This window comes from Hemicordylus capensis, chromosome 5 (assembly GCF_027244095.1).
Source record: "Hemicordylus capensis ecotype Gifberg chromosome 5, rHemCap1.1.pri, whole genome shotgun sequence".
In the NCBI taxonomy this organism is placed as follows: Eukaryota; Metazoa; Chordata; class Lepidosauria; order Squamata; family Cordylidae; genus Hemicordylus; species Hemicordylus capensis.
Window position 1 is genome coordinate 91,220,652 of NC_069661.1, and position 24,931 is coordinate 91,245,582.

Consider the following 24,931-nt stretch of genomic DNA (forward strand, 5'->3'; position numbering starts at 1 on the left):
AATTTATTGAAGACTATTTGCAAATTAAGAGAAAAGCCTCAGTAACGCCAGGAATATACAGTACCTCACTATCCACTGCGGCTGTTTCTTCTGGCAGAACCACAGTTTTGCTTGCTTCATTAACAGCTGGTGTTGAAGTATTCCCTGGACAGTTATCCATGCTAGATGACAACTAGGAGTAAATTAAACATTTAAATTACATTATTAGTATTATAATAAAATTCTGTAATGTTTCTGTAAGGTAATTTGCATTGTATTAATTCAACCAAAATGAGCAAGTCTGTGCTCGAAAGAGTGCTTTTAAACCAACCCAAGACTGTTATATAAAAACTCCACTGGTGACTGTGGGACTTACAGCAGACTACTGTGAATAAATTTTGAACTGCCCATTCAGCAGTTTAAGGGCCCAATGTCTTGTAGTTTCTGATCTGATAGGTAGTGCATTCTCCCTACCTGAAGGTCTGGACAAGCTTTCTGCAACACCTGAATTTTTTCTTGAATCTTTATCAGTTTCTTTCTTTCTTCTTGGAGATGTTTAAGTTCTCTCTGTTGTTGCTGAAGTTTGGCTTCATAGAATTTCTCCCTACAATAATAAAATATTATCTTATTTATCTCTTGAACCAGACTGTTATAAAGAAGGCATACCAAAATAGTGACAGGGCACCTGACTGAGTGTCCGCATCTGATGTGGAAAGCATGCATAAAAACAAATTCACTGGGAGAATGTCCACTGGAAATTTAATTTAAAAAAAAACACCAAAAAACCCCCAATCCTTTCCAAATTGGGGAGGCCTTGAGTTTATTCAAAGTGTGACAGGACTTAAGAGGCTTCCCTGCACCCAGTGTCACTCCTGGCATGAATAATGCTACTTAGCAGAGGTAGGGATTTGCAATCAAAAAACTCATCTGTGCTGCGAAGCACACGCGAGTAGGCAGAGCTTAGGCACAGCATGGTGTAGGAGTGAATGACCTTCATAAGCAGCATGGTAGGTAGCACAAAGTGGGGGGAGGAGGGGATCACATTCATGGCAGAAAGGACCTGGGTACAGGAGATATCGGGGGGCTTCTTCCCCCCAAGCCCATTTCTGCAAGTCTGTAGCCTCCATATGGACTCCAAAAAGAGGCGAGGGGGGTGGGGGAGATATACCTCCATAAATCCAATGGGCAGATTCACTTTGTTGCTATCTTAAGCCAAGCAAGAGAGACTGTACCTTGCTTTTTCATTCATTCCTATGCCTTTCTGCGACTTGTTTGTACTGGTTCGAGTATTGTTAGGTTGCTGCTGTTCCTTTTTCTCTTCAGCCAGAAAGAATCGATCCATATTATCCCCTCCTGCAGCCTCTGGCTCTACATCATCGTCCTAGAATATCAGCAGTGCTTTCAGTAATGGCCTCACTGAAGCCCCACGACTTCAGTGCTTTAAAATGTTATAATGCTTGAAATAATTTGTCCAGCTGGAACGGAAAGCCATACAGCAGACCTCACCCGCACACTGTTTACTAGGCAAACAGGTAAAAAGATCTGGAGGCTCATTTCATAGTAACTGTAACAAAGGACTACACAAGTAACTTGCAGTTTTACCAACAAAATTCCCATGACCAACTAAACTGAGCACTCCAAGTAGAGCCCAAAAGCTTGCATTCACCAAGCACAACTTTTTAAGAACGTCTGAGAAGTAGACTGCATCCAGAAACCCAGATCTCAAATTTCTTTCAGTTCCAAAGACATTTGTTGACTGGCATTGAGATGGAAGGGTGAAGGGCTAGGGCGGAGGGCTACTATCTGGGAAGGACGGGTGAGACTGACTCACGCAACTACTTGAATAGTATTTTGGTAGATACCAGAAATGGTAGGCAGTATGAAATAAGCACCAATCTGCATTATTACTGTTAAAAATACTTATAAACCACTTTTCAACAAGAGGTGCTCAAAGCAGCTTACATAAAAAATGAAACAGAATATGGCTCCCAATCCCAAAAGGGTTCAAAGTCAACAAATGCACACATAAAAGCAATAGGCACTGGAGAGATGCTATACTTGGCAGAATAGGACCCACCACTTTAAAAAGGTGCCTCTTAGCCAGTTAGTTTTAGAACTATCAACTAAAGGCTCATTAAGCATGTGTGCAAACCACGCTATTCAATACTGTTGATTTTATATTTTGCATCAAAGAGGCTTATGGACAGGTCAGGGATGCTGTTGCAGTTTCCAGCACTGAGCAGGGGGTTGGACAAGACGACCTTCAAGGTCGCATCCAACTTGAATATGCTATGATTCCATAAACACCTATAGACATATGACATGGTTCCAAGACTTGTACCATTACTGACTGCAAGTGAAGAAGACTAAGTTCTTCTTCCTAATATGCTAGATTTCTGTGCACAAGAAAATTCCAATGTGCAGTTCTTCACTTTCAGACTGAAATGGTAAAGTCCAAGAAAGATAATACCATCTGCTACTTCTGTATGTTTGACTTAAATCAGTAATGCTTAAAGTTGTCAGGGGACATATGGAATTGCCTCCATTGGAGATTTTAAAGGGGGGGAAACTGAATAAGAATCTACTGAGATTGGTTGTAGTACAGCAAGTCTTGCATCACTGCAAACGTTAGCCTAGAAGGCTCTTAAGATCTTTCCCTAGCTCCAAGTGATGTCATGCAAAAATAATATATTATTATTATTATATTTTATATCCTGCTCTTCCTCCAAGGAGCCCAAAGCGGTGTACTACATACTTAAGTTTCTCCTCACAACAACCCTGTGAAGTAGGTTAGGCTAAGAGAGAAGTGACTGGCCCAGAGTCACCCAGCAAGTATCATGGCTGAATGGGGATTTGAACTCGGGTCTCCCCGGTCCTAGCCCAGCACTCTAACCACTACACCACACTGGCTCCCTTTATAAAAATACACATCTGCCCCCCACAAAAGAGGGGATCACCAAAGCAGACCTATGCAAAAAGGAGGGAACTCAACAAAAGTAAAAAAAATATATCATGCAATATATTGTATTCGTTTAACGCAACAGACCCATTCACCTGTTTTTTTCAACATCCGTATGAGTGTATAGAGGTACAGATCTGTACATTATTATTATAATATAATAATTATTATACAGGTACAATCATATGCATGTTATGTTGAACACAAGGACAGAAGCACACTTTTTATCTGTACCTTGCATTTGAAGGGCCTGTATCCAGGTTCAATAAACAAATGTAAGAGGATGAACTCCCCAAGACCCACTGAATGAGTACAAAAAGGTTTCAGCTCCAACTGGAAGCTGGTAATAGGAACTTTTCTACTCTTTCTACACACAACTTTATAAAATTTATAAAATTTAGTCATGATCCAACCAGAGTTGGGGAAATGTAACCCCTATAAATTTCAATTCAGTTCTTTCACACTGATCAAAGTGAACTCAAACTGCTTTAAATTTGGTTGGCTTACTCTCTCTCTCTCTCTCTCTCTCATATATATATTAGCCAACCCCGCACAGAGCATCTGTGCAGCACGTTGGGGTCGGCTGTTTCCCCCTCCCGGCCCAGTCTCTCTTCTCTTCCTCTTTCCTCCGGCCCACGCTCTCCAGTCCTCCTCCCCTCCTGTTCTTCCACCCACACAGAGCCGCGGCAGACGGACAGGAAGGGCCCCGCCGCCGCCGGTTTTTCTCCCTCCTGTCCGCCTGCCGCCGCCTTCCCCCCCCCCCCGCAGCCGCTGCCTTCGTCCCCGCCCGCCACCGCCTTTCTCTCCCCCCACCCGTGGCCACCGCCACCTTCCCCCCCGCCTGCCGCCTCCCCTCCGCGGCCGCCTTTCTCCCCCCCCACCCACGGCCGTCTGAAAATTAAGAGAGAGAGAGAGAGAGAGAGAGAGAGAGAGAGCGTGAGTGTGTGTGTGTGTGTGTGTGTGTGTGTGTGTGTGTGTGTAAGTAAACCACTTTGGGAACTTCCTTGAAAAGCAGTATATAAATATTTGTCATATTCGTATTCATTTATATGAAGGTCTTCAAACACTTCACTCTTGTATTTACAAAGGACCTAACATTGGACAGAACCAACATCTGCCATCTTTGTTCTAACTTCTGCAGTTGGTGGCCTCAAAGCCACTTTTGCTGATGACTTGCTGAACAAGTCAAGAGCACCTCCAAGAAGACAAACTCAAGGAACAAGCCTAAACCCATCAGAGCCTGCAAGCAAAATCTGGAATTTCATGTCAATTGTAGAAGGGAGCATTTTTCCTCTTCAGAAGGTTCAGAAGTTTAGGGCAGGAGAAAGTGTTTTAGTAAGAGTAGGCATTAGAATTTCTATTTCTTTGGTGTGTGCACTTTTGCATATTCCTGATACTGGTCTATTATTGTTTACCTGTAATCACATTACATTACATGAAGGTAATGTAATTAAAAGAAACTAGCCTATGCCCATCCTACCTAAGGCATTGCAAAAGGCTCTATAAACATGTAAGCATGCATTAAGACAACCTATTTTTGTAACCTAAGTATTTAACACTGTATTTAAAAGCTGAGAAAGCCTCAGACGGAAGCAGTCTGTATTAACTGAATAAAACTGGAGGGCGGGGTAGTTTTCTTTTACAAGCCTCTCTGAGTTGGTTTTTAACTCAGGAAAAAGGGGGAGGCTGGAGGGGGTTTCCTCTGGTGCAAACACGTCCTCAAATATTCAGCAGCTATCAGTTTTCTCACCATGTGTTGGCTTGCACATGGAAGATCTTTGCACTTCTCCAATAACAAAGTAAAGAGTTTTCCCTGGGATTCCACCGCAAGCCCAGAGAGGTTCAAGCTCTGTCGATAAGAGGAGTGGTGGTAGCAGCATTTTGAACCTACCGATGATGCAGGATAATTTTAGGAGGAGTCTAGCCAGGCAGCTCAAGCAGGGATGATTCAGCATGTCTTTCCCTCACTTGAGCTTGCTCTGAGGCAAAGGCTTTAATTTGCTACACCTTATTTCACTGGATTTCATCCCATATGGATATGAATGAAATTATATAAGCAGACAAACCAGATTATTACATATTACACAACTAATTTACACAAACACGCATACTCCACAGACATTTTTGTAAATCAGTATATACCGACATGGAATAAAGTTCTTTATTAATGAAAGTATACCTGCACCATAGCAACAAGATTTTGTAGCTGTCTAAGTTTTTGCTTTGCTGCTATAAGACGGTTGATCTTCTGCTCAAATTCCACATCTACAGGAGCATCATCAGCAATACTGCTTCTGCAACTCGATAAGGAAGCTTCACTGGCTCTATCAGCTTCAGCATCAGCATCCTCACCTTGTGGTATATCTACTCCATCATCTTCCCTATTGTAATGACAGTCTGAAAGAAACATAATTAATTGAAATTAGTACACCATGAAGCTATCCAGAATGCAGAATTTTATTTAGAATTAAATCCCATTTGTTTCATATCTATGATAAAGTTTTCAACCTTACATTACTGAGACGCTGCCCAACCTTCTCTGAACATTTTACACATCTACTTTTTAAGCTTCAGCAAAGGTAAAATAAAACCAATAGGAAAGCTACTCTCAAATAATTGCGTAGGGAGGGAAATTTAATGATAAAAATAGAAGAAATTTGTTTATGCCTAAGCAAAATCACAAAGATTGTTTTGAGACATACCTAAAGTCGAGGGCATGTTCAGCATCCTTACATTAGCAGAGCGGTTGTTTATTTCACATGCTGTATTAAGATGGTTTCCATTTCTGTTATTAGTTCCACATTGCAAATTACTATTGCAATTTATTTCTCCCCAGCTACTGATGCCTTGTGGATTTCTGGGGGGGGGGGGGAGAGAGTATCATTAGTTATTTACAAACTGCTGCCACTTCCCCACAGAAAAGCATTAAAACAAAAAGCAAGATAGTTTAACTACCAAACAATGAACTTTTGACAACTGGGAAACCCATTCTATCCTACTATAGGAAGCATAAGATAATTCAACACAAAGATTCCCTTTATAAATATACATCACCACTAGTAGAGTGTAATGTGCTACTTGTAACAAAGGCACAAGATCATATTTATGCATCAATTAATTTCAAGGGATTGTTCCCAAAGTAGCATGAACAGAATTCCACTCTTACTATAGAGGTTTCTCATTCACTTCCCCCCAAAATCCACGCAAGGGCAGGGGAATTTTACATGAGCAAAAGTACCTGTCTGTTCACATAAGGAAAACAACCCAAGGATACTAGGAGTTAGATATTGATTTTAAAAACAAACAAACCTTTCAAATGAAATAATGGTATTATATCACTGTAACACATAATTCATATAACCTGAATAACTGGAAGTGAAAGGTGAAACACTTTTTATTACTTACAAATTATTATTTTAAAAAAAAGAACTAAATCCCAGACTCTTACCAGACTAAATCCCAAGCACAAAGGAGGAACAGTGTTCCAGCACTCATGAACTGACACTCTCGTGAGCAGGTGCAGTCTGTGTGGGCTTTGGTACCCACCATTATCGCAGAGGAAGATTTGCTCCAAAAACTGGATTGATCCTGATCCTACTGGCCCTGCTCATGAATAAGCCTGGGTTGAGTAAGCCCCACCCCCACAAGGCCACTTCCTCACCTTCTCTGTAAAAAATAAAACAGATTCCCCCTAAACCTCCCCATCCTCTTAACCTGTCCAGCCCTTATGCACCTGAAGGACATCCAGATACATGCACAAAGGAAAGGGGGAGACACTGGGACAGACTTTTAAACCCAATCGTGATGCTAGGTCCCAGATCATTGTTGCACCATATGCATATCTGCGGGCACAGGGAATCATGGGAGAGGTAAGGCCCTGTTTTCTGGCCACCATGGGACAGGAAGGTGACTGTTCCGGGATGATGGCAACAATGCACATGAACACATGGGCAGGTGGGTGGGCAGACAGGGGGCAGAGTTTCGGAGCAGCATGTCTGCAGTCCCCAAAACAAGGAAAGCAGTATCCAGGGTACCCCTCCTTGCAGCTTGCCTGCACACAGCAGCCTGGCTCTGTTTTGAGCCCCTATGGCCTGACACTCTTGTGAAGGAGGTGTTGATGGGAAAAGGGACTTTTGCCATCTATATTCATTTCAGATTTGTCCAGGCAATTATCTCCCCTCCTCTCTGATGGTGCTTATGCTCTGTGCGGATGTCCCCATGGCCTTTCCTTCTCATGCCGGGCCAGTGCACCCTGGGCCGGGTGGCTATCTTTGAAGAAGGATTTCAGTTTACCAAATACTGACCCTGGTGACCAGCCTTGATCATGAGTAAGCCAGGAGGAGCACAAATCCCCAAAAGGGAAAAGGGCTGCCCCCCTTCCCCAACCTTTCTGTGATAGATAGAACTTGACAGCTCCAGAATCCCTACTTGTGGCAGCCCCTCAAAACTTGACAGGTGTGCCTCCCACCCCGCAACATATTTGCTCCCTGGATGGAGAGAAGATGCCCTGCTCATGCTGACTATCCCTGCCATGAGGGGAGCTTTTGCCAGGGCATACCTGCTTGTGCAGATGCTGCAGACACAGGGGTCGGGCATGGACCTTTCAACCTATTCAAAGTTCCCAGGCTGGGTCCAGTATGGCACCATATGCAGATCTCCCAGCGCAGGGCTTCCCGGGAGAGGAGAACCCCGTTTTCCAGCTAGAGTGGGACATTGGGCTCGCCCTTTGGGCCGTGGGCAGGGGCACACATCCTCACATGGGCATGCATGCTGGCAAGGCGCACAGTTTGACAGCAGCCTGGGGGCAGTCATCACAGCTGGGACAGCACTCACCCAAATGCCTGTCCCCATGGCTTTCCTGCATAGAGCATCTTCCCTTGCTTCCCTTAGTCTGCTACTCTCATGAGAAAGCAGTCCATGGGATAATGAGCTGCATCTCCAGCACGGCAATGACCATTTCTCGTACAACGGAGATGCCATCCCATGCATTTGCACTGAGTCCTCACAGTCAGTTCTTCTCATGAGCAGAACTAGGGAACAAATATCCCCACTCTGGGGATTTGAAAAGAAGGTTTCTGGGTTTTGAAAGAAGGTAGGTAGCAGTATATCTTCATTTAATTGAAATTCCATCAGCACTTTAGACCAGAATTGTAGATCTATGTGCATTACTACTTTATGCAGATAAAACTGAGTGTATGGCTTGTCTGCTCTTAGCACAATCAGTTCACTCACATGCCTTACAGTTGTAATTGCAATTAAGAAAACTGTTTTCCATTGCAAAGGTGCATCTTTTATTCATTCAAATGGATGCTCTGTTAGTAATGGCAATACTAGTGATAAACTCAATTGCTCCATTGGTATTTTAACTGGTGGATGCAAATTGATTAGTCCCTTTAAGAACTTCTTACAATCTGGGTGGAAGAATACTGTTGCACCATCCCATCCCTTGTGCTTTGAAGAAACAGCTGCCAAATGTACCCTGAGCAATACATTTGCCAACCACTTTATTTTAAAGGATGTCATAAAGCAAGACTTGTCTCAATGTGGCTTTTCTAGGGGAAAATCCAATTTGTTTAGCATATACCTTGAATCTTTTCCATTTATTGTAGCAATTTTTTCTTGTCAACTGCCTTCTATTATTAAGTAATATCTTATCCAGAAGCTGGCCAGGCCTCCACGCTGTTATCTGTAGAGTTTTTATTTCTGGGTGATGTATTGCCCCTCTGTCCGGGAAAAATAGGTCCGGTCGGAGTGGGAATCTGTGGTAGACCCCTCTTGAGAAACTGAGAAGCAGTGGCTGTCTGGGCCACTACGGAGTTACGAGTATTCCTGTTGCATTGTCTCTCAACATTTGTGCTAGTACATGATTTATTAATGGTTGTGGTGGAAACAGGTAAAGTAGTCCTCTGTTCCATAGGTGTTGAAATCCATCACTTTAAGATCCCTTGCAGAGTCCTGCACGTGAGCAGTATCTGACACTTTGTTGACAGCAGTTGCAAACAAGTCTATCGATGGACAACCCCAACGACTGAAGACTTTTACTAGGTATGTCTCGTTTAGTTCCCACTCGTGGTGTTGGTTCCATAGAATCACACAGCTGAGGTCAACCCCAAGTACACCCCTTATATGGATAGCTTAAGGGCAAATCTCTCGGTCTATGCACCATTCCCATATCTGCAGACTCAGCTGACAAAGGGAGCGAGACACTGTTCCTCCCTGTCCATTTAAATATGCTATCGTCATTGTATTGTCCAGATGGATTTGCACTACTCTCTTCTGAAGCAGCAGTTTGAATGCTTTCAGTGCCATTAACACAACCAGTAACTCCAGGTAGTTTATATGCAATTGTCTCTGGTGCTGTGTCCACTGGCCTTGCACCTGATGTTTGCCACAATGTGCCCCCCATCCCTACAAGGAAGCATCCGTTGTCACCCATCTTGTGGGAATCAGGCGTTTGAATGGGACTCAGGCCTGTAAATCTGAATGTATTGTTCACCAATGCAGTGAGTTTAGTACATTTTGTGTGTTAGCATCTTTCATTGGCTTTATACATTGGGGCAGAAGTTTGTTAGATACCACATCTTCAGTGTTTGCAGATGCATATAACACACTGTAGCCATCAAACCCATTAGCCATTGAACAGCTTCTGCTGGTTGTTGTGGATTTAAAGTGTTCTGTTCCAACTAGATTACTGCTTTGCAGTTATCTGTCCATTGGTAAGAATGCCCTTTTTAACTGCATATCTAGTTCCACACCAATGTAATTTATGCATTTCTGTGGTTTCAGGTTCAACTTCTTCGAGTTGACGTTGATGCCCTGGTCCTCTAGAACAGGGATTCTCAATGTTGGGTCCTCACATGTTATTGGACTTCAATTCCCATAATCCCCAGCCAAAGGCCACTGGGCCTAGGAATTATGGGAGTTGAAGTCCAATAACATGTGAAGACCCAACATTGAGAATCCCAGCTCTAGAAGACACAGCACAAACTGGATATGCAAAAGTAACCTTCCTTTGTCATTGCCGACCATTAGCTGATCTAAAAATAAATAGGAAGATCACCACACCTTCCATTCTTAAGTATGCCACCACAACAGCCATCACCTATTTGAACACATGCAGTGCAGCTGACAAACCAAATGGCAGGACAGTATATTGGTACGCAACACTACCCACGGTAAGTCTTAGATACTTGCGATGGCTTTCCCGTATTGCCACATGGAAATACACATCTTTCTAGTCTAACATCGCCACCCACTCCTCCTTGTAAAGGAGATGTAGTGCTCCTTGCAACATCCTCATTCTGAACTTGTGTGCCCACCCATACATGCTGAGTTCTCTCAGGTCCATAACTGCCCATATACCCCCATCCCTTTGGGGGATTAGAAAGTATCGGGAATAAAATCCAGACATTCTTTCCCTCCACCGCACTGGTACAATTGCCTGTTTTTGTATTAACACAGGAGTTGTTTTGTGTACCTCATTCTGGTAAATGGAGGCAAAGCTTTGAACTCTACTGCATAACCAGTCTCTATAATTTTTAGCACCCACTGGTCTGATGTTATGTGGTGCTATGATTGAGCATGGCTTGCCAACTTGATGGAATTGTTGGCAACCACAAAGCTGATATTGTGTGCTCTGTGAGGTGTTATTGGTACCTTTAGTTTTGGCTGGATCTGCCCATCAAAGAGTCTGTTTATTCTGGTCTCTATTTGGCTTAGAAGACCGCCCCTTATGTTTTTGTCTGAAACTCGTTTCTTTGAGAGCGGCGATACTGCCTCCTAAAATTCTTCCTCTCCTTATGTCTAAATGTAGTATGCTGCTGTTGTCGGCCATATGTTCGATAACGGGATGTTGTAGCATTTGAGGCTGCTGATGCCATAAAAGTCTTTGCCATATATTTACAGAAAAGCCCTTTCCCATCATATGGCAAATGCTCTACCCGATCCCACATCTTGCTGCAAGTGGGTGGATCACAACCATGTCTGGGAATGATGGGAGTTGTAGCCGAACAACATCTGGGGGCCCAAGGTTAAGAAACGCTGTACTACACCATTTCAGGATGTTTGAATTCTGGCTTTCTGGTCATTTTAAACTGCATATCTGCAGGATCCACCTGAGAAGTTTCCCTTACACTGATTACCGTGCTTGACATCGATTCCGATGTCAACAGGTATGCCCATCTCAGCATCAGAGGTCCAAGTACCTCATCATACAATGCCGCTCAAAGCCAGCGCACTCGATTCTTTAGAGTTTGCTTGGAGAAAGAGCAACAGGTTTTACATGTTGCTGGGTTATTTTGCTCCCCTAAGCTTGGTAAATACGTGCTGTGATTGTCCATCAACAGCAACTTTACTCGACATTCGATGCAGCGTTGGAATGTGGTTTTTGCCCATGTTTTTGATGCTGTATCACATTTGTGTCATGCCACCCCAGCAAGCCACATGTTACACCCTCGAACCTTCCTTTCACCTAGTTTTAGTCTGTTAAGCTTTAGAATTGTTGTTAGCCAATTCCAAGGTGGAAATCCAATAAATTAGTGGCGCGCCACATAGCAAGCCTGTGACACGTCCTTGAATTTTCCTTTCACCAAGTTTAGTCCAGTAAGCAAAAGAATTGTTGTTTAAGCAGTCCAAAGGTTGATAACAAAAAACAATAGTACTTTTCGCTTTGACCGCTAAGAATCTATTTGTACCGAGGAGCTAAAGAACAAGGTGTTGACGTTTAGGCAATCAAATAAAAACTAAGTAAGAGGACATCCCAACTGCCGAAAATAATTGAAGCACAGAGCACGTGCAGGACAAAGGGGGGCGTCAGAAGGAGCTCGTCAATCTATCCACAAGTTCCTGTGCAGGTGCAGAATCCCACTCATTATGAATGCAACAGATCACGATCCAGATCTGAAGGTTCAAATTGGGGTTTGGCGAGACAAACCAGAGGTCACTTTCAGCCTGTAGCTGCCGTTTTGCACGTTTGGACGTAATGGAATTACAACCTTGGCCACGTTTAACTCCAGTTTATCCGTTACGTCTGAATGTGGCCAGAGAGAAAAAGGAAGAAAAGAGAAATGGTTTAATATCATGACCAACCTGATATTGGTAACAGGCTGTGGATTTTCATGCTCTGAATCACACTCTGAATCATCCGTTTCTTCTTCCTCTTTAGTGTTTTCATTTACAGCATCTGTCATCATATCAGAGGTCTGTTCATAGTAGTGGACTAATTCACGTAGTTCATTCAGTCTCTTTCGAACTTCATTCAGTTTCCTACAATGAAGAGATCCAACCATTTGTTCTGCTGATTCCAAAAAGCAAGGAAAATCTAAGCATCTTGCGCTTAATTATTTCACTAACGTGAAGTGATCCGAGATGGCAGTGTACTGAGGGGAAAGTCATTTTGGACACTCCACTAGTAACTATAAAGAACATCCAGACTAAAATTGTGTTTTTACATGAGGGTGTGTGGCCATCATCCTCTCTGCAGCAGCCTGTGCCTCCTGAAAATATATTCCTGAAAGTTGGCTGAAGAGGTAAGGAGCAACTGCTGAAAATAATATTCCCCCCAGCCCTGCATGCAACAGAAAACCCTGGCAAGCAATGGAAAAACCAGGAAAGGTTTTTTTAAAAAATACACACCCTCCAATTACTCTGGCTAAACATAAGCTAGGTAAATGGACAGATTAGGGGTTTTAGGATACCATAGCAGCTAGAACACGATGCAACATACATTTATCTGGCCATGAATGCTTAACCCTCGTATAGCACATTAGAGTGTGCACAGCACTTCACATTATCTTCTTTTAATTCCTACAATAACTGGCAGTATTCATAATTCCATCTCTTAGAGACTAATTTTGCACTGGTTCATGATGATTCAGTCATGGGCTAAAACCAGGATCTGAAAGGAACAGCACATATAATGCTGTGCTGCCAAGTTGTAGTTTGGCCTCTAAGTCATAAGATAATGTTTTATCATTTCTTGAGATATCAAACCAGAATGTTTGCATCTATTAAGAAAAAAGCCATATCAAATTACATAAATTAGCACTAGGAGGAATGAATGTCTATACTGGCCCTTGCTAACTGAGCAAAGAGGCACCTTTCAAAGTGGTGGTTCTCTTATACTTAGCAGGGGGAGAGCAATTGGCCTTATCCAACCCAAGCACAGCATCCTTCCAGCACCAGTTGCTAGTGTTTATCTCATGTTTCCTTTTTCGTTTGTAAGCCCTTTACAAATAAGATGGAACAGGGAACCATCTTATTTATGTATTCTTTATTTTTCTATGTAAACCACTTTGGAAACTTTGTTGAAAAGCAGTATATAAGTAGCAGTATATGCAACCACAATTTGAACATATAACTAAATTCAATTGTAATCCACTAAACTGAACTATATTTAATTCAGTTTATACTACAAAGAAGTATGTATTGAAATAATAGTTTTAAAATAGGAAATGCGACATCTAGCCTTTCCTACTTTTGTGGGGGGAGTCGCTGATCAATATCATTGCCAATCTCGTAGTCAATCCACATAATTATATGAAATTAAAATGTAAAAAGACATTACTGAAGCTTTGCTGTTGGATTTAGGTGGTCATCCTCTTCACTCTCATTCTGAGAGGTTACAGAATCTGGATGATAGACAATGGGCGATGCTAAGCAATTAGAGTCTTCATTGCCCACGGTTACTATTCCTGCAGGGGCAGAAACTACTGAAGTTGTGCTTCTCTGATCAACACTTCTCTGAGGAGACCCTGATGCAGGCAAGACTGCAAATTAAGAAAATAAAATCACATTTTATCTTGTTTAATGATACAAAGGTTAACTACTGAAATATTGTTTTCAATTATATACAGTACTGTGAATCACTTCAATATACAAAAAGAAAAACTAGGGCAATTGCCACATCTCCCTTGGAATCTCAAGTCACTCACAGGTTACTGGAAAACTGAAATAGGACATAAGACTGGCAGTACTGCCATTATATGAAAAATGTGAAATTAAGTGGATGACTTTGTAATAATGCTACTAAAAAATTGGTGAAACTGAGCCGTATTAAATCGCAGACCTTGGAACTAACACGTTTGCAAATCACAGGCTGGAAAAAACTGGGGTGGGCGGGGAGTTAGAGACCTCCAGATTTCCCAGGCAATTTCCAAATGTATTCCCAGGTATGATCAGAAAAACCTAGCAGGGAGAAAAAATGTCACCATCTGAACAGTGCTCCCTCTCTCTGATGTAACTTTTTCTGGCGTTGTCTTAGATGCTTTGTACTTGGGTACAGATACACATATCATAATCAGTTGTGAAAAGCACAAAGAAGTATAATTAACTTCTCCTTTTTAAGTATACACAAGCAAGAGCCCAATCATCTTCCAACTTACATATATCTGCAAAGGAAAAATGGATTCATACACTTCACATGTGATCCAACACACTTATTTTTTGCTTGGAGAGAGTTGTACCCAAGCAACCAACACCTCTTAGAATTATGAAATTCAGCACCAATTTTTAATCACTGATCCATGCAAATCATAATCCCATTAAAGCAAAACCTTTCACAACACTGTCAACCACTTACGTGCTGAGTTGTTAAGATGCTGGTCATGAAGCGTATGTAGTTCTCCTAGCAATTTGTCCATTTTTTGCTTTTTGCCTTGTAATGCTATCATCTTATTAAATAGTTGTGCTTTCTCTTCGGACAAATGTTCAGACATGGAAGAATTCCTGCTTTGAGAAACCTCTCTGGTAAGTGAGAGACTCTCTGCTTGCCTTCTATTATCTGGTACAGGTTGACCCTGAAAAGAAGGCAGGCAGTGGTATAGAAATTTAACAATAAATATAGGTTTTACTCTAGATACTGGTGGTTAAACAAAAATGCTTAAATGTGTTTGAAAATGATTAAGTAGCAAGGCTAGGTCTTAGGCATTTAATATGATTATTTCAAAAAATTGCCACAGGTTACACCAGCCAACCATTCACTTTCCCTGCAAAGAAGCCAAATAAATAGTATTTACTTTTAATACACAAATATATTCCATCTGTGGCAGTTTCCACTTGGATAGCATAGTGACAGAATGTAAAACGATACCACCTCAACAATTCAAACACATTTTATTGCGGCATTTAGTGCTAGATGAAGAAAAGCTTGCCACTTAAAGATTTTTCTTAAAATAGTTTCCATAAACGAAATATCAAGTACTGTATTGGCCAAATGATGCAGAAGATAATACCCATCACTCATGTAGAGCAGGGAAGCATGCATACATACATACCATCACAATTTTCAACTGATGCTAACTATTTGCCCTTAAGCCTACTGAAGTATCAAATAGTCAACTTTGAAGACCATAAACATGGAGCTATCAGAGGCCCCACTTTTACATGACTATAATTTATGAACATGCTGAATGTCCAAGGACCCATCCAGGAGAACTTTTAGATAGGTGTCTCATATAATCATGTTCTATGCACTTAATGCATTCCATCCATGTTGGAGCAGAGCTGTGAGCAAACCAAACTATTCCATAACAAGTGTCAATGGAGGAAACTGGAAAAGATTAATGTTATGCTCAGTTCTGAAGTAGACTAATGGTATCAAATCATTTGCACCTACTTTTGACTGGCAAATTAATGGTGAAGTCATGTAGCAATATAAAAAGGTTACCTGAGAATCATGAAGCTGATTGTGAAAACGTTGAATTAAATCATTTAATTCTTCATTCAGCTCAGACGTTAGACTCACTCCCGAAATACTACCCGTGGTTTCTGTTACAACTATCAGTTGAGGGGGGGAAAGGAAAATTTTATCCCACTATTATACTAAATTTGAAGCATATTAAAACCAAATATTTTAATCAACACACACAGAATTGAAAGAGGGTACACAAAAGGCCACAATCATGCCATCGACAGACAGAATCTAGGAGAAAGATTTTATTTATTTATTTAAATTATTTATTTATCTATTGTTAAATTTATATACCGCCTTTCATTAAAAACAATCCCAAGGCAGTTTACAAGTTTAAAAACATAATAAAAATGACAGTTAAAAGTATTAAGCTAAAAACATGAAACAAATCTGATTTAATATTGATTGATTGATTGAATTGGATTGGATTGGATTTGTATGGAGCCTTCCAAAAATGGCTCAGGGTGGTTTACACAGAAAAATAACAAACATACATAAGAAGATGGATCCCTGTCCCCAAAGGGCTCACAATCTAAAAAGAAACCATATATGTTTGTATATAAAGTAAGTGTGTGTGTGTGTGTCTGTCTGTCTATAAATACAAAAACTATACAAAGATAAAAACACACAGAAGCAGAAACAGAACAATCATGTAAAGGCCTGGATAAAAAGACAAGATTTAACAAGCTTTCTAAAAACTGTGATGGAGTCCGAGGAACGAATGACCACTGGGAGAGCATTCCAAAGACTGGGGGGAACAACAGAGAAGGCCCTGTCTCATGTGCAAGACAACCGAGCCTCCCTCATTGTCGACACCTGGAACAGAGCCCCCTCAGATGATCTCGTCAAGTGGGCAGCAACCCCTGGGACCAGGCGGTCCCTCAGGTATACCGGGCCCAAACCATTAAGGGCTTTAAAGGTCAAAACTAGCACCTTGAATTGGACCTGGAAACACACTGGTAACCAGTGCAGCTCATTCAAAATAGATGTGATATGATCACACTGGGCAGCTCCAGATAGAACCTTAGCTGCCACATTTTGCACTAGCTGCAGTTTCCGGATATTCTTCAAGGGCAGCCCCACGTAGAGCACGTTACAGTAATCCAGCCTTGACGTGACTAAGGCATGGGTAACTGTGGCCAGATCTGCCTTCTCGAGAAAGGGACGCAGCTGGCGCACTAGCCGAAGCCGTACAAATATCTGGAGAATATTCACGCTTTTCCCTATAAATGGCACCTCATGTTAAAAACATTTTGAAATTTGGGAGAACAACCGAGTTCACACTCATTGCCTGAAGTTTTTCAAATCCTTCTCAGTTTTTCATATTACTTACTTGGGTTGTACTCATGACACACTTACACTATATGGTGCAAGAGTGACACTCTTACACCTTCCTTTTGAGCCCAAATTTAGATGCACACCAACATAATATTTCATTAAACTAGCACTTGAATAGATTGCTTGGCTTCTTTTAAAGCAATTCTATCCCTAAAATAATGAGAATCATTTCAGTACTGGAAACTGCTAAATTAGCAGTAAATGGATTTATTCAGATAGCTAACATGGTGTAAGAGATACAAAAGTCAATTGATCAAGCACTTGATTATGGAGAGAAAAGCAACCATTCAAGTATATATATAAAAATAAAAATAAAACTTCACCGTACCAGAATCATCCATGACAGCAATAGCTTGTTCCGCTTTATGCTGTAGAGCAAGCAGAGCTGCTTGCCTCCCCTGAAGGGCTTTCAGTTGTTCCTGTTGTTGTAACATCCTCCTCAGTAAATCATGTTGCTTCTTTAGGTTTGCAAGTTCTTCTGAAGCTTCCTGCTGGGGAGCTCTAGCCTAGAAAATAAAGATGGAGAAGAATAAACAGCAAAATGTGATTAGTATGTCAAGTGGTCAGTAACATTAAGCTTACTGCGGATACTAACTTCATGATGCCTGTTATTACATTATAAATAATAAGACTATTATTTGCACTCTTCTTTGGCAAATCAAATGAACCTGAACTTCTGAACACGGAGTTGTTGGCAACTAAGTAGGATCAATGTTCTTATCTAATAATGTCTTGTAAGTAAATTCGATATGTTTGGTATGCTTCCCCCCCCCCAAAACAATATTTTATTCAAGCGATATTAGTCATATTCAATTCTTCAAATGCCATATTATGTTAACATATTTGGATATTATTTTGCTTTTTAAAGAGATTTGGGAATAATTAAGATCAGTGTTTAACAAATTTATAACCACAAAGGATTCAGTCAGAGCAAATTAAAGTCCTATTGATTTCAAAGGCTGACAATGAAGCAAATGTCTCCTACTGAAATGAAAGGAACTTAAAGCTGTTCAAGGTAGGGGTTGATACATAATTAGAGTTTTGCAATGTAGCTTATGTGAAAACTGAGAAGAACAGAAAGCCAACAATTGAAATCAATACCAAATCACAATTCCTATCATACAGCTCAAACATCTTAAAAAATATATCTTATGACATGCAGAAGGGAAGCTGTTCATACTGAATGTCTAATCTGAATGCAAATTAAGGAGAAGGGAGAAAGGACTGGAAAGCATCAACAAAAATGAAATTCCAGTTGCATCCAAATTACACAAACAAAAAAGTAAACAGCAACCCCAGTTTGCTGTTTATAATATGCTACAGATATTATATTAAGTCCTAACAAATAATTTTTTAAAATTTTATTTATTTTTACATTTATATCCCGCTCTTCCTCCAAGGAGCCCAGAGTGGTGTACTACATACCTGAGTTTCTCTTTCACAACAATCCTGTGAAGTAATATATATATTATATTTTATATATTTATTTTATATATATATATATATATATATATATATATATATATATATATATATATATATATATAACATATATAATATATTTGTTTATAATATGCTTTATAAAGCTAATCAATATGGTATTGCTTCCTAGGACCAGGAAGATATCTGAGCTCTCCTAAACACTAAAATTTAGAAAGAGTTTTACTCATCTTAAGAAAACATTTTAAAAAGAGGTGGACTAATTTTGTATGTAATAAGGCAGACAAAAGTGTAACCTTATCAATTAGTATTCAGAAATTCAAGTCATTGAAAGAACAAAATCAGTCATTTAATGTGTTTTAAACTGCTATTAAACACAGATAGTTCATTGGAAAGAAAAAGGAAATCTGCATATTGAAGCACTATATTGTAAGATTTCCAAGGCAATATTTGATAGTGTACCTTTGAAAGCAATCCAGGTTCTTGACTATTATTCCTACTAGGCCAGATTTCCCTGCCATTCAGAGTAGTTCTGTCACTTTTCACTTTTGGACTTGCTGTAACTTCCATGTCTGAAACCTGTCCTTGAGAAGCTGAATTCCCTAGCTTGTCCTCAATGCGGGGCCGAGCTTTCCGACTAAAAGATACCTCCTTTATCAAATAGTTTAATGAGTTAGATTTTGAACACATACACTTCTACGAAACAATTTTTAAGTTTATAAAAACGCTTGCCTACTCCATTTCTCAGTTGTCAATAGACCATACTATTTAAAATCATACCTGAACTTAACACAGTAATTATTATTATTTTTGGGGGGGGGGTGGGAGAAATATATAAATGGCTATGATTCAGAGCTATATGTGCACAATAGTTTTTCAGAGTATCCCTGTAGATGGCTCCTTCCACCAAATTTTGTAAGTGCCTTTTAAACTCCCAGAAAATGTAAAGCCACTTAAGAGGCAATTATTTCCAGAACAAGCAATCAACAAGGCCTCATTCGCACATTAATAGCAGTGGTGTAGGAGCTGCTGTGAGGTGGCTATCCCCACTCTGCTCCCCCGTAATCTCTGAAAGGTTATGGACAACACAAGCTTGGGGGAAAATGTGGCTACTTCCCATAAACAGCTGTGGACTGACAATTATAATGCACACAAGGACTATGAGAGCCACATGGAGTTCCCTGTACACAGAAACTTCCCTGTTCCATTTAAAGTGCAGGAAACGGTCCGTCCATGAGAGAATCAGCATGTGCACAAAGTATTGTCCGTCATATACAAGAATAGAAGCAGACCATGCACATCAGCCTTTGGATTGTATCCAATGATACAATCTACTCAATGCTGGTCACTGTTTAATGCTCTTTAAAGGAACATCAAACAGTTAACTATTTTGCCATCACACACACTATTCAATCACAAACAGAAGCTACAGCTGACATGTTTAAATGCAGTTTAGATGTGTGGTATTTTAACTCAGACATGTTGAATACTTGCCTGTCACTTATGATGAGCAACAATTCCTTCTGGGTAGGTAGCACATCTCTCAGCCCTGACCTACTCTCTCATTGAACATTTCAGGTTATTATATCCACCATCCCTATTCAACTCTGCACCTTTTAAAGACAGGACTTGTTTCTGCCTGCCTTATTGCCTTCCTTACCAGCAACTACCAAGCATATATTCTTATGCCTTTTTATCCCCAAACCAGTAACTGCACACTCTGCATACTAAGTTTGTATGGGAACAAGATATATCTGGGCTAAAACTAAGTAAGGCTAAGTAAGGCAGAGGACAACACAGTCAGGGGATGTGGGGCTACTATAAAGTTTATCTACCAAAAAACTAGGGAAAGGAATCCTTTGTGGGGGGTGGAGAAACAGATGCTTAAGTAGGCTGTGCAGTGAATGGGCCAACGCCAATGAATTTGCAGCACACACCTTCTGCTGCCTCTTGGCAGCGGCCACTCCCAAAATGGACATCTCCATTCAGTTCCTCACATTTCCAGTACTGCGAGGAGGCTCTTCTACATGAACTGGGGGTGTGCTGAGTGGGAAAGTGTGTGGGTACACATGGGCATTGCAGTTCCTCCTGACGTCCCCCCCCCATAGGGAAGGTAGTGCAAAGGGATGCAATTCCGAGATGCTTTCACCCACCTACCCAGTCAGCCCCACACACTCCTGTTCCCGTAGAAGAGGCCTTGAGAGTGTGGCCACTTCCACACAGCACTGTTGACAGAGCGAGCAAATTCACTCGCACTGGAGTACCTGATGTACAGCCCTAGAAAGCATCACCTCTTTTCATACAGCAAGATTAAGTAAGCAAAGGGGAGGACACATAACAGAAAGAGGAGCCCAAATCAAACTACATGCACTTCTCCTCCCATTCTAAATAAGAGTAATCACTGTTCAGTGATAAAATGCAAACACTGCTTTTGTGTGCGTTTTTAAAATACTGAAATCCTAAGTTTTAAGCTAGATACAGAATTTATGGGCAAGTGACATTTTTAATATGTATGTTCACCACAGGAACCTAACACCTAGGTGAGAGTTTAAATCAAGGGTAGGCAACCTTGGCTCTCCAGTTGTTTAACTAAAACGCCCATCATCCTCAGCCACAATAAACTGAGGCTGGGGGGTGAGAGCTGTAGTTAAATAGCTGGAAAGCCAAGACTGCCTACCCCTGGTTTAAACGATCCTCTCAAGGCCTTTTACCCAACTACCGTATTTTTCGGACCATAAGACGCACCCCCGGATTAGGGGCCGAATCGGCCCAAGGTACTGCCGACGATGACGACGACCGCCCGCCCGCCCGCCCTCCCAGCTGTCCGAGTCCTCACCACCTTCAGGGACCCGCAATTGGGGAAGGAGAGAGGAGCTCGCAAACAGAGCTCCTCTCTCTGCAAAGCCTCGGCCCGAACTGGCGCTTTGGGCGCAAAGGACGCCTGGGAGTTCCGACGTCGGAACTCCCAGGCGTCCTTTGCGCCCAAAGCGCCAGTTCGGGCCGAGGCTTTGCAGAGAGAGGAGCTCTGTTTGCGAGCTCCTCTCTCCTTCTCCAATTGCGGGTCCCTGAAGGTGGTGAGGACTCGGGCACCTGGGAGGGTGGGCGGGAGGGCAGCGGCCACGGCGGCAGTACCTTGGGCTGATTCGGCCCCTAATCCGGGCGGGCGGGCAGCGGCAGTAGCTTGGGCCGATTCGGCTCCTAATCCGGGCGGGCAGGCAACAGCATTCGGACCATAAGACGCACCCTCATTTCCCCCCCACTTTTTTGGGGGGGGGAAGTGCGTCTTATGGTCCGAAAAATACGGTAATTTGTAATTAGTCCAGACTTCTGAGCTAAAGAAATCATTCAAGAAATTTTAATCATTCAACTGAAGATGCGACAAGAATGTGATATGATCAAACAGAAGGCATCCTTCACCCAGGCTTTTAATTAAATACGGTTTTAATCTTTTAAAATTTTAAATTGCTGTAATGTTTAAACTTTTTCTGTTATTTATTTTGTTTTGTTGTAAACCGTACAGAGATTTAAGTTTTGGGTGGTATAAAAATATGTTGAAGAAGCAATATGCAGCCTAAATGGACGGAGTTGTAATAGAGAATCTTAGATCAATACCTCAGTTTGATTCTTTAAGCTACAACTGTGGGCCTCCAACCCATTACTTATTATGGCTCAAAAACGAGGCTACCAAAGCAGTGATACGAAGTATACAAATGCTAACAAAAAAACCACCAAATGAAGAATTGATAAAACCTTTAGAAGCGAAGAATAATTTTTTTTAACAGCAACAGCAAATAAGCAAATGTGACTGAAAATAGTTTGAAGCACACCAGCCTGAACAGCATCCAATGTAGGGGAGATGAGTAATCAAGAAGGTCTCAAACTATTATCTGTGAGACAGCAGGTCTTGCCACTGCCAGTACATGGGGCTGGCCCTTGAAAAGCATCCAGAAACTTCAGGTGGTGCAGAGTGTGGCACCCAGAGAACTATGAGGAGCCGCTCACAATGTGCCTATTACATCAATCCTTGGGAAGTTACACAAATTGCTGATCAGCTTCTAGGTGGAGTTAAAAGGTGCTGATGATAATAATAATAATTCTTGTAAACGTGCCTGTTCTGGATGTGTGAGGATGCATCCCTGCACTCCGATGACTGGGAGTGCTGATTGACTGGGTGACGGAGGCTCGCACGCAGAAGGACTCAGGAGGCCGTTGAGCTGCTGCCAGGGGAAATGGTGGAGGGCTGGCAGAGGGACCGGCCATGGCGAGGAGGAGCCAGCAGCGGGCCCTGTGTGGCCGCCAGTGTCAGGAGGCAGCTAGGCCGCCAGCAAGAGGTGGCGGCAGCAGGAGCGAATGGGTCAGCAAGCCGGCCAGAAACCACGAGTGGGGAGGGGGGGGTGGAGAGAGAAGAGGGCCGAGCAGGCATCAAGAGATGCCCAGGGGAAGAGCTAGGGAGAAGGGGCTGAAGGGGGGAATAGTCAGGGAGAACTAGGGGCACAGATGCTATGCGCTCGGTCAGCTAGTAATAATGATTACCTTTAAAACCCTAAACAGGTTGGGTCCTAGATACCCAAAGTACCGTCTTCTTTCTGAATCTACCCACTTGACAAAGTCAACTGTAAGGGCCTTGCTTTGCATGCCAATGCTGGTAGAAGCCCATTTGTCATACATATGGGACAGGATCTTGTCTGTGACTGACCCCAGCCTGTGCCTCTTTCTTCCAGAAAATGTCCATACTAGAGCCTCACGCCTGTTCTTCAAGCATTACTTAAAAGATAGTCCTTTTTGTTTGCACTTTTGGCTGAGAAACCTGAGGGTCTGTGCCGAATTGCTGTCCCATTGGGACTGATTTTATTGGCTGCTGCTTTACATTACAATGCATGCTGATAACATGTATTGTGTGTCACTTTAATACCTATTTTTACTAATATGCTATTTTGAGATGTTTCACCCTGACCTGGGATCTTATGACAAAGAAGTGCATACAGATGTACAAAAACCAAAAATGAGTATGTAGTCATGCACCTTCAACCTCAGAATCAGCAGCGCTTAACAGGACCACATAACCTAGCAAGTTCTTCTGTTTTGCACCCCTACTCTGTTGGTGTGGGGGAATTTTTCAAGAACTTGTTCATCTAAGAAAAACTCTGCCTCAAGTAAGCAAGACCGAGTAATATTCCTCCCTTAATATTTAGCGGGAAGAAGTCAGACAATTGCTAAGATACAAAAGCTGCCATTGCACAAGTGCAAAATCCACCAATGTTCTACAGTCTTCCTGCTACCATTTCCCACTTCACTTCTGGAGGGCCCCCAGACTGAGGAACACAGGGAACTGTAGCATGAAGAGGGAAGGGCTCATCAAGACTGTTCATGTAATCTGGATCCATGATTTAGGATGGTTACACAGGTGGCCTTCGTTATCCATGGGGATTCCATTCTCAGCTACAACTGTGGATAATGAAACCTGAAGTCAATGGGAATTGGGGGGGGGGGTTAGGTTCCTGGAGGACAAAAAAATGTTTTTAAAAGAAAAAGAGAAATGAGACTATGTACCATGCTCTTCAGCTGTCCCCAGAAGCCCCAATTCGGCCTATTTTCCACACAAAAATTCACAGGAGTTTCTCTCTTTCTTTTTGAGGCAAGAGCCACAAAATGGCACCACTGAGCAAAATGGCGGACATAAATGACCTTGGAGATCATTTCCAGCCACCTAGAAACCTTGGATAGGCAAATTTGCACTATTTTGCAAATTCAGTGGATAACCAGGTGGGATACACATGGCCTGACCATGGATACATGAAACTGCGGGTGCCGGGCCCGAGGATAATGAGGGCCACCTATACCTTTTAACAAGGTTTTGCAGTTTGCGACTTAAATTAAAAGTCAAGTTCATAACATCAGTTATTCACAGAAAGAACAGATCATCTCTAGCACCTTAAATACTAAAAAGCAGCTTACCGTTGTATCTGAAACTTCAGATTGCACATCTATGTTTAGCGATGTGCTCTCAGCTACAGAACCAGATCCCACAGCTGAATCTATAGTCCGACCATCCTCCTCATTTTCTCTAGCCTGGAATATGTTAGTGGCATAAACAAAAAACTATATAAATGGAAAAGTAATGGGAACTTTGAAGGGAAAGTGCTATATTTTAAACTCATCCCCCAAGCTATCTCCTCACATTGTTTGAAACAAATGTTTAAGTTCTCCAACTTACAAGCATCATCAACTTTATTCAGTGTCTGACCGGGAAAACAAATACATAACATCACAAAACAATACAGACATAAATTTTAGCTTAGTAGCCTTATGTCTTAACTACAGTAGATACCAAACTTACAAGCATCTTCTGCAAAAATTTCAGGTAAGATTTCTCCTGTTCTTTAAGATGATCTATAAGATGCGATAAGCGTTCAACATTAGCAAATCTCTCATTTTTCTCAACAAGATCATCCCGCATGGAACTGGCCTTTGCAATATAGTCACGAATTTGAACTAATCTGCTTACAATCTGAAAAGTCACAAGCAAC

The 24,931-nt window shown here is 41.7% G+C and overlaps 1 protein-coding gene across 11 annotated transcripts in view; it reads right to left on the reverse strand.

Annotated features, from left to right (window-relative positions):
- Positions 1 to 24,931, reverse strand: part of PCM1 (pericentriolar material 1) — a 94,533-nt gene that overhangs the window by 60,038 nt on the left and 9,564 nt on the right. For 7 of the 11 annotated variants that reach the window (XM_053254507.1, XM_053254509.1, XM_053254502.1 and 4 more), the window contains 13 exons: positions 24,742 to 24,912; positions 24,360 to 24,473; positions 18,867 to 19,055; positions 17,293 to 17,470; positions 15,603 to 15,712; positions 14,517 to 14,733; positions 13,503 to 13,704; positions 12,026 to 12,202; positions 5,641 to 5,795; positions 5,118 to 5,335; positions 1,212 to 1,360; positions 454 to 583; positions 65 to 172 (listed from right to left, as the gene is read on the reverse strand). In XM_053254507.1, the coding sequence (XP_053110482.1) occupies positions 65 to 172; positions 454 to 583; positions 1,212 to 1,360; positions 5,118 to 5,335; positions 5,641 to 5,795; positions 12,026 to 12,202; positions 13,503 to 13,704; positions 14,517 to 14,733; positions 15,603 to 15,712; positions 17,293 to 17,470; positions 18,867 to 19,055; positions 24,360 to 24,473; positions 24,742 to 24,912 (2,118 nt within the window). The remainder of the gene's footprint in view (positions 1 to 64; positions 173 to 453; positions 584 to 1,211; positions 1,361 to 5,117; positions 5,336 to 5,640; positions 5,796 to 12,025; positions 12,203 to 13,502; positions 13,705 to 14,516; positions 14,734 to 15,602; positions 15,713 to 17,292; positions 17,471 to 18,866; positions 19,056 to 24,359; positions 24,474 to 24,741; positions 24,913 to 24,931) is intronic. The other 4 variants (XM_053254512.1, XM_053254510.1, XM_053254513.1 and 1 more) reach the window with 2 other exon arrangements.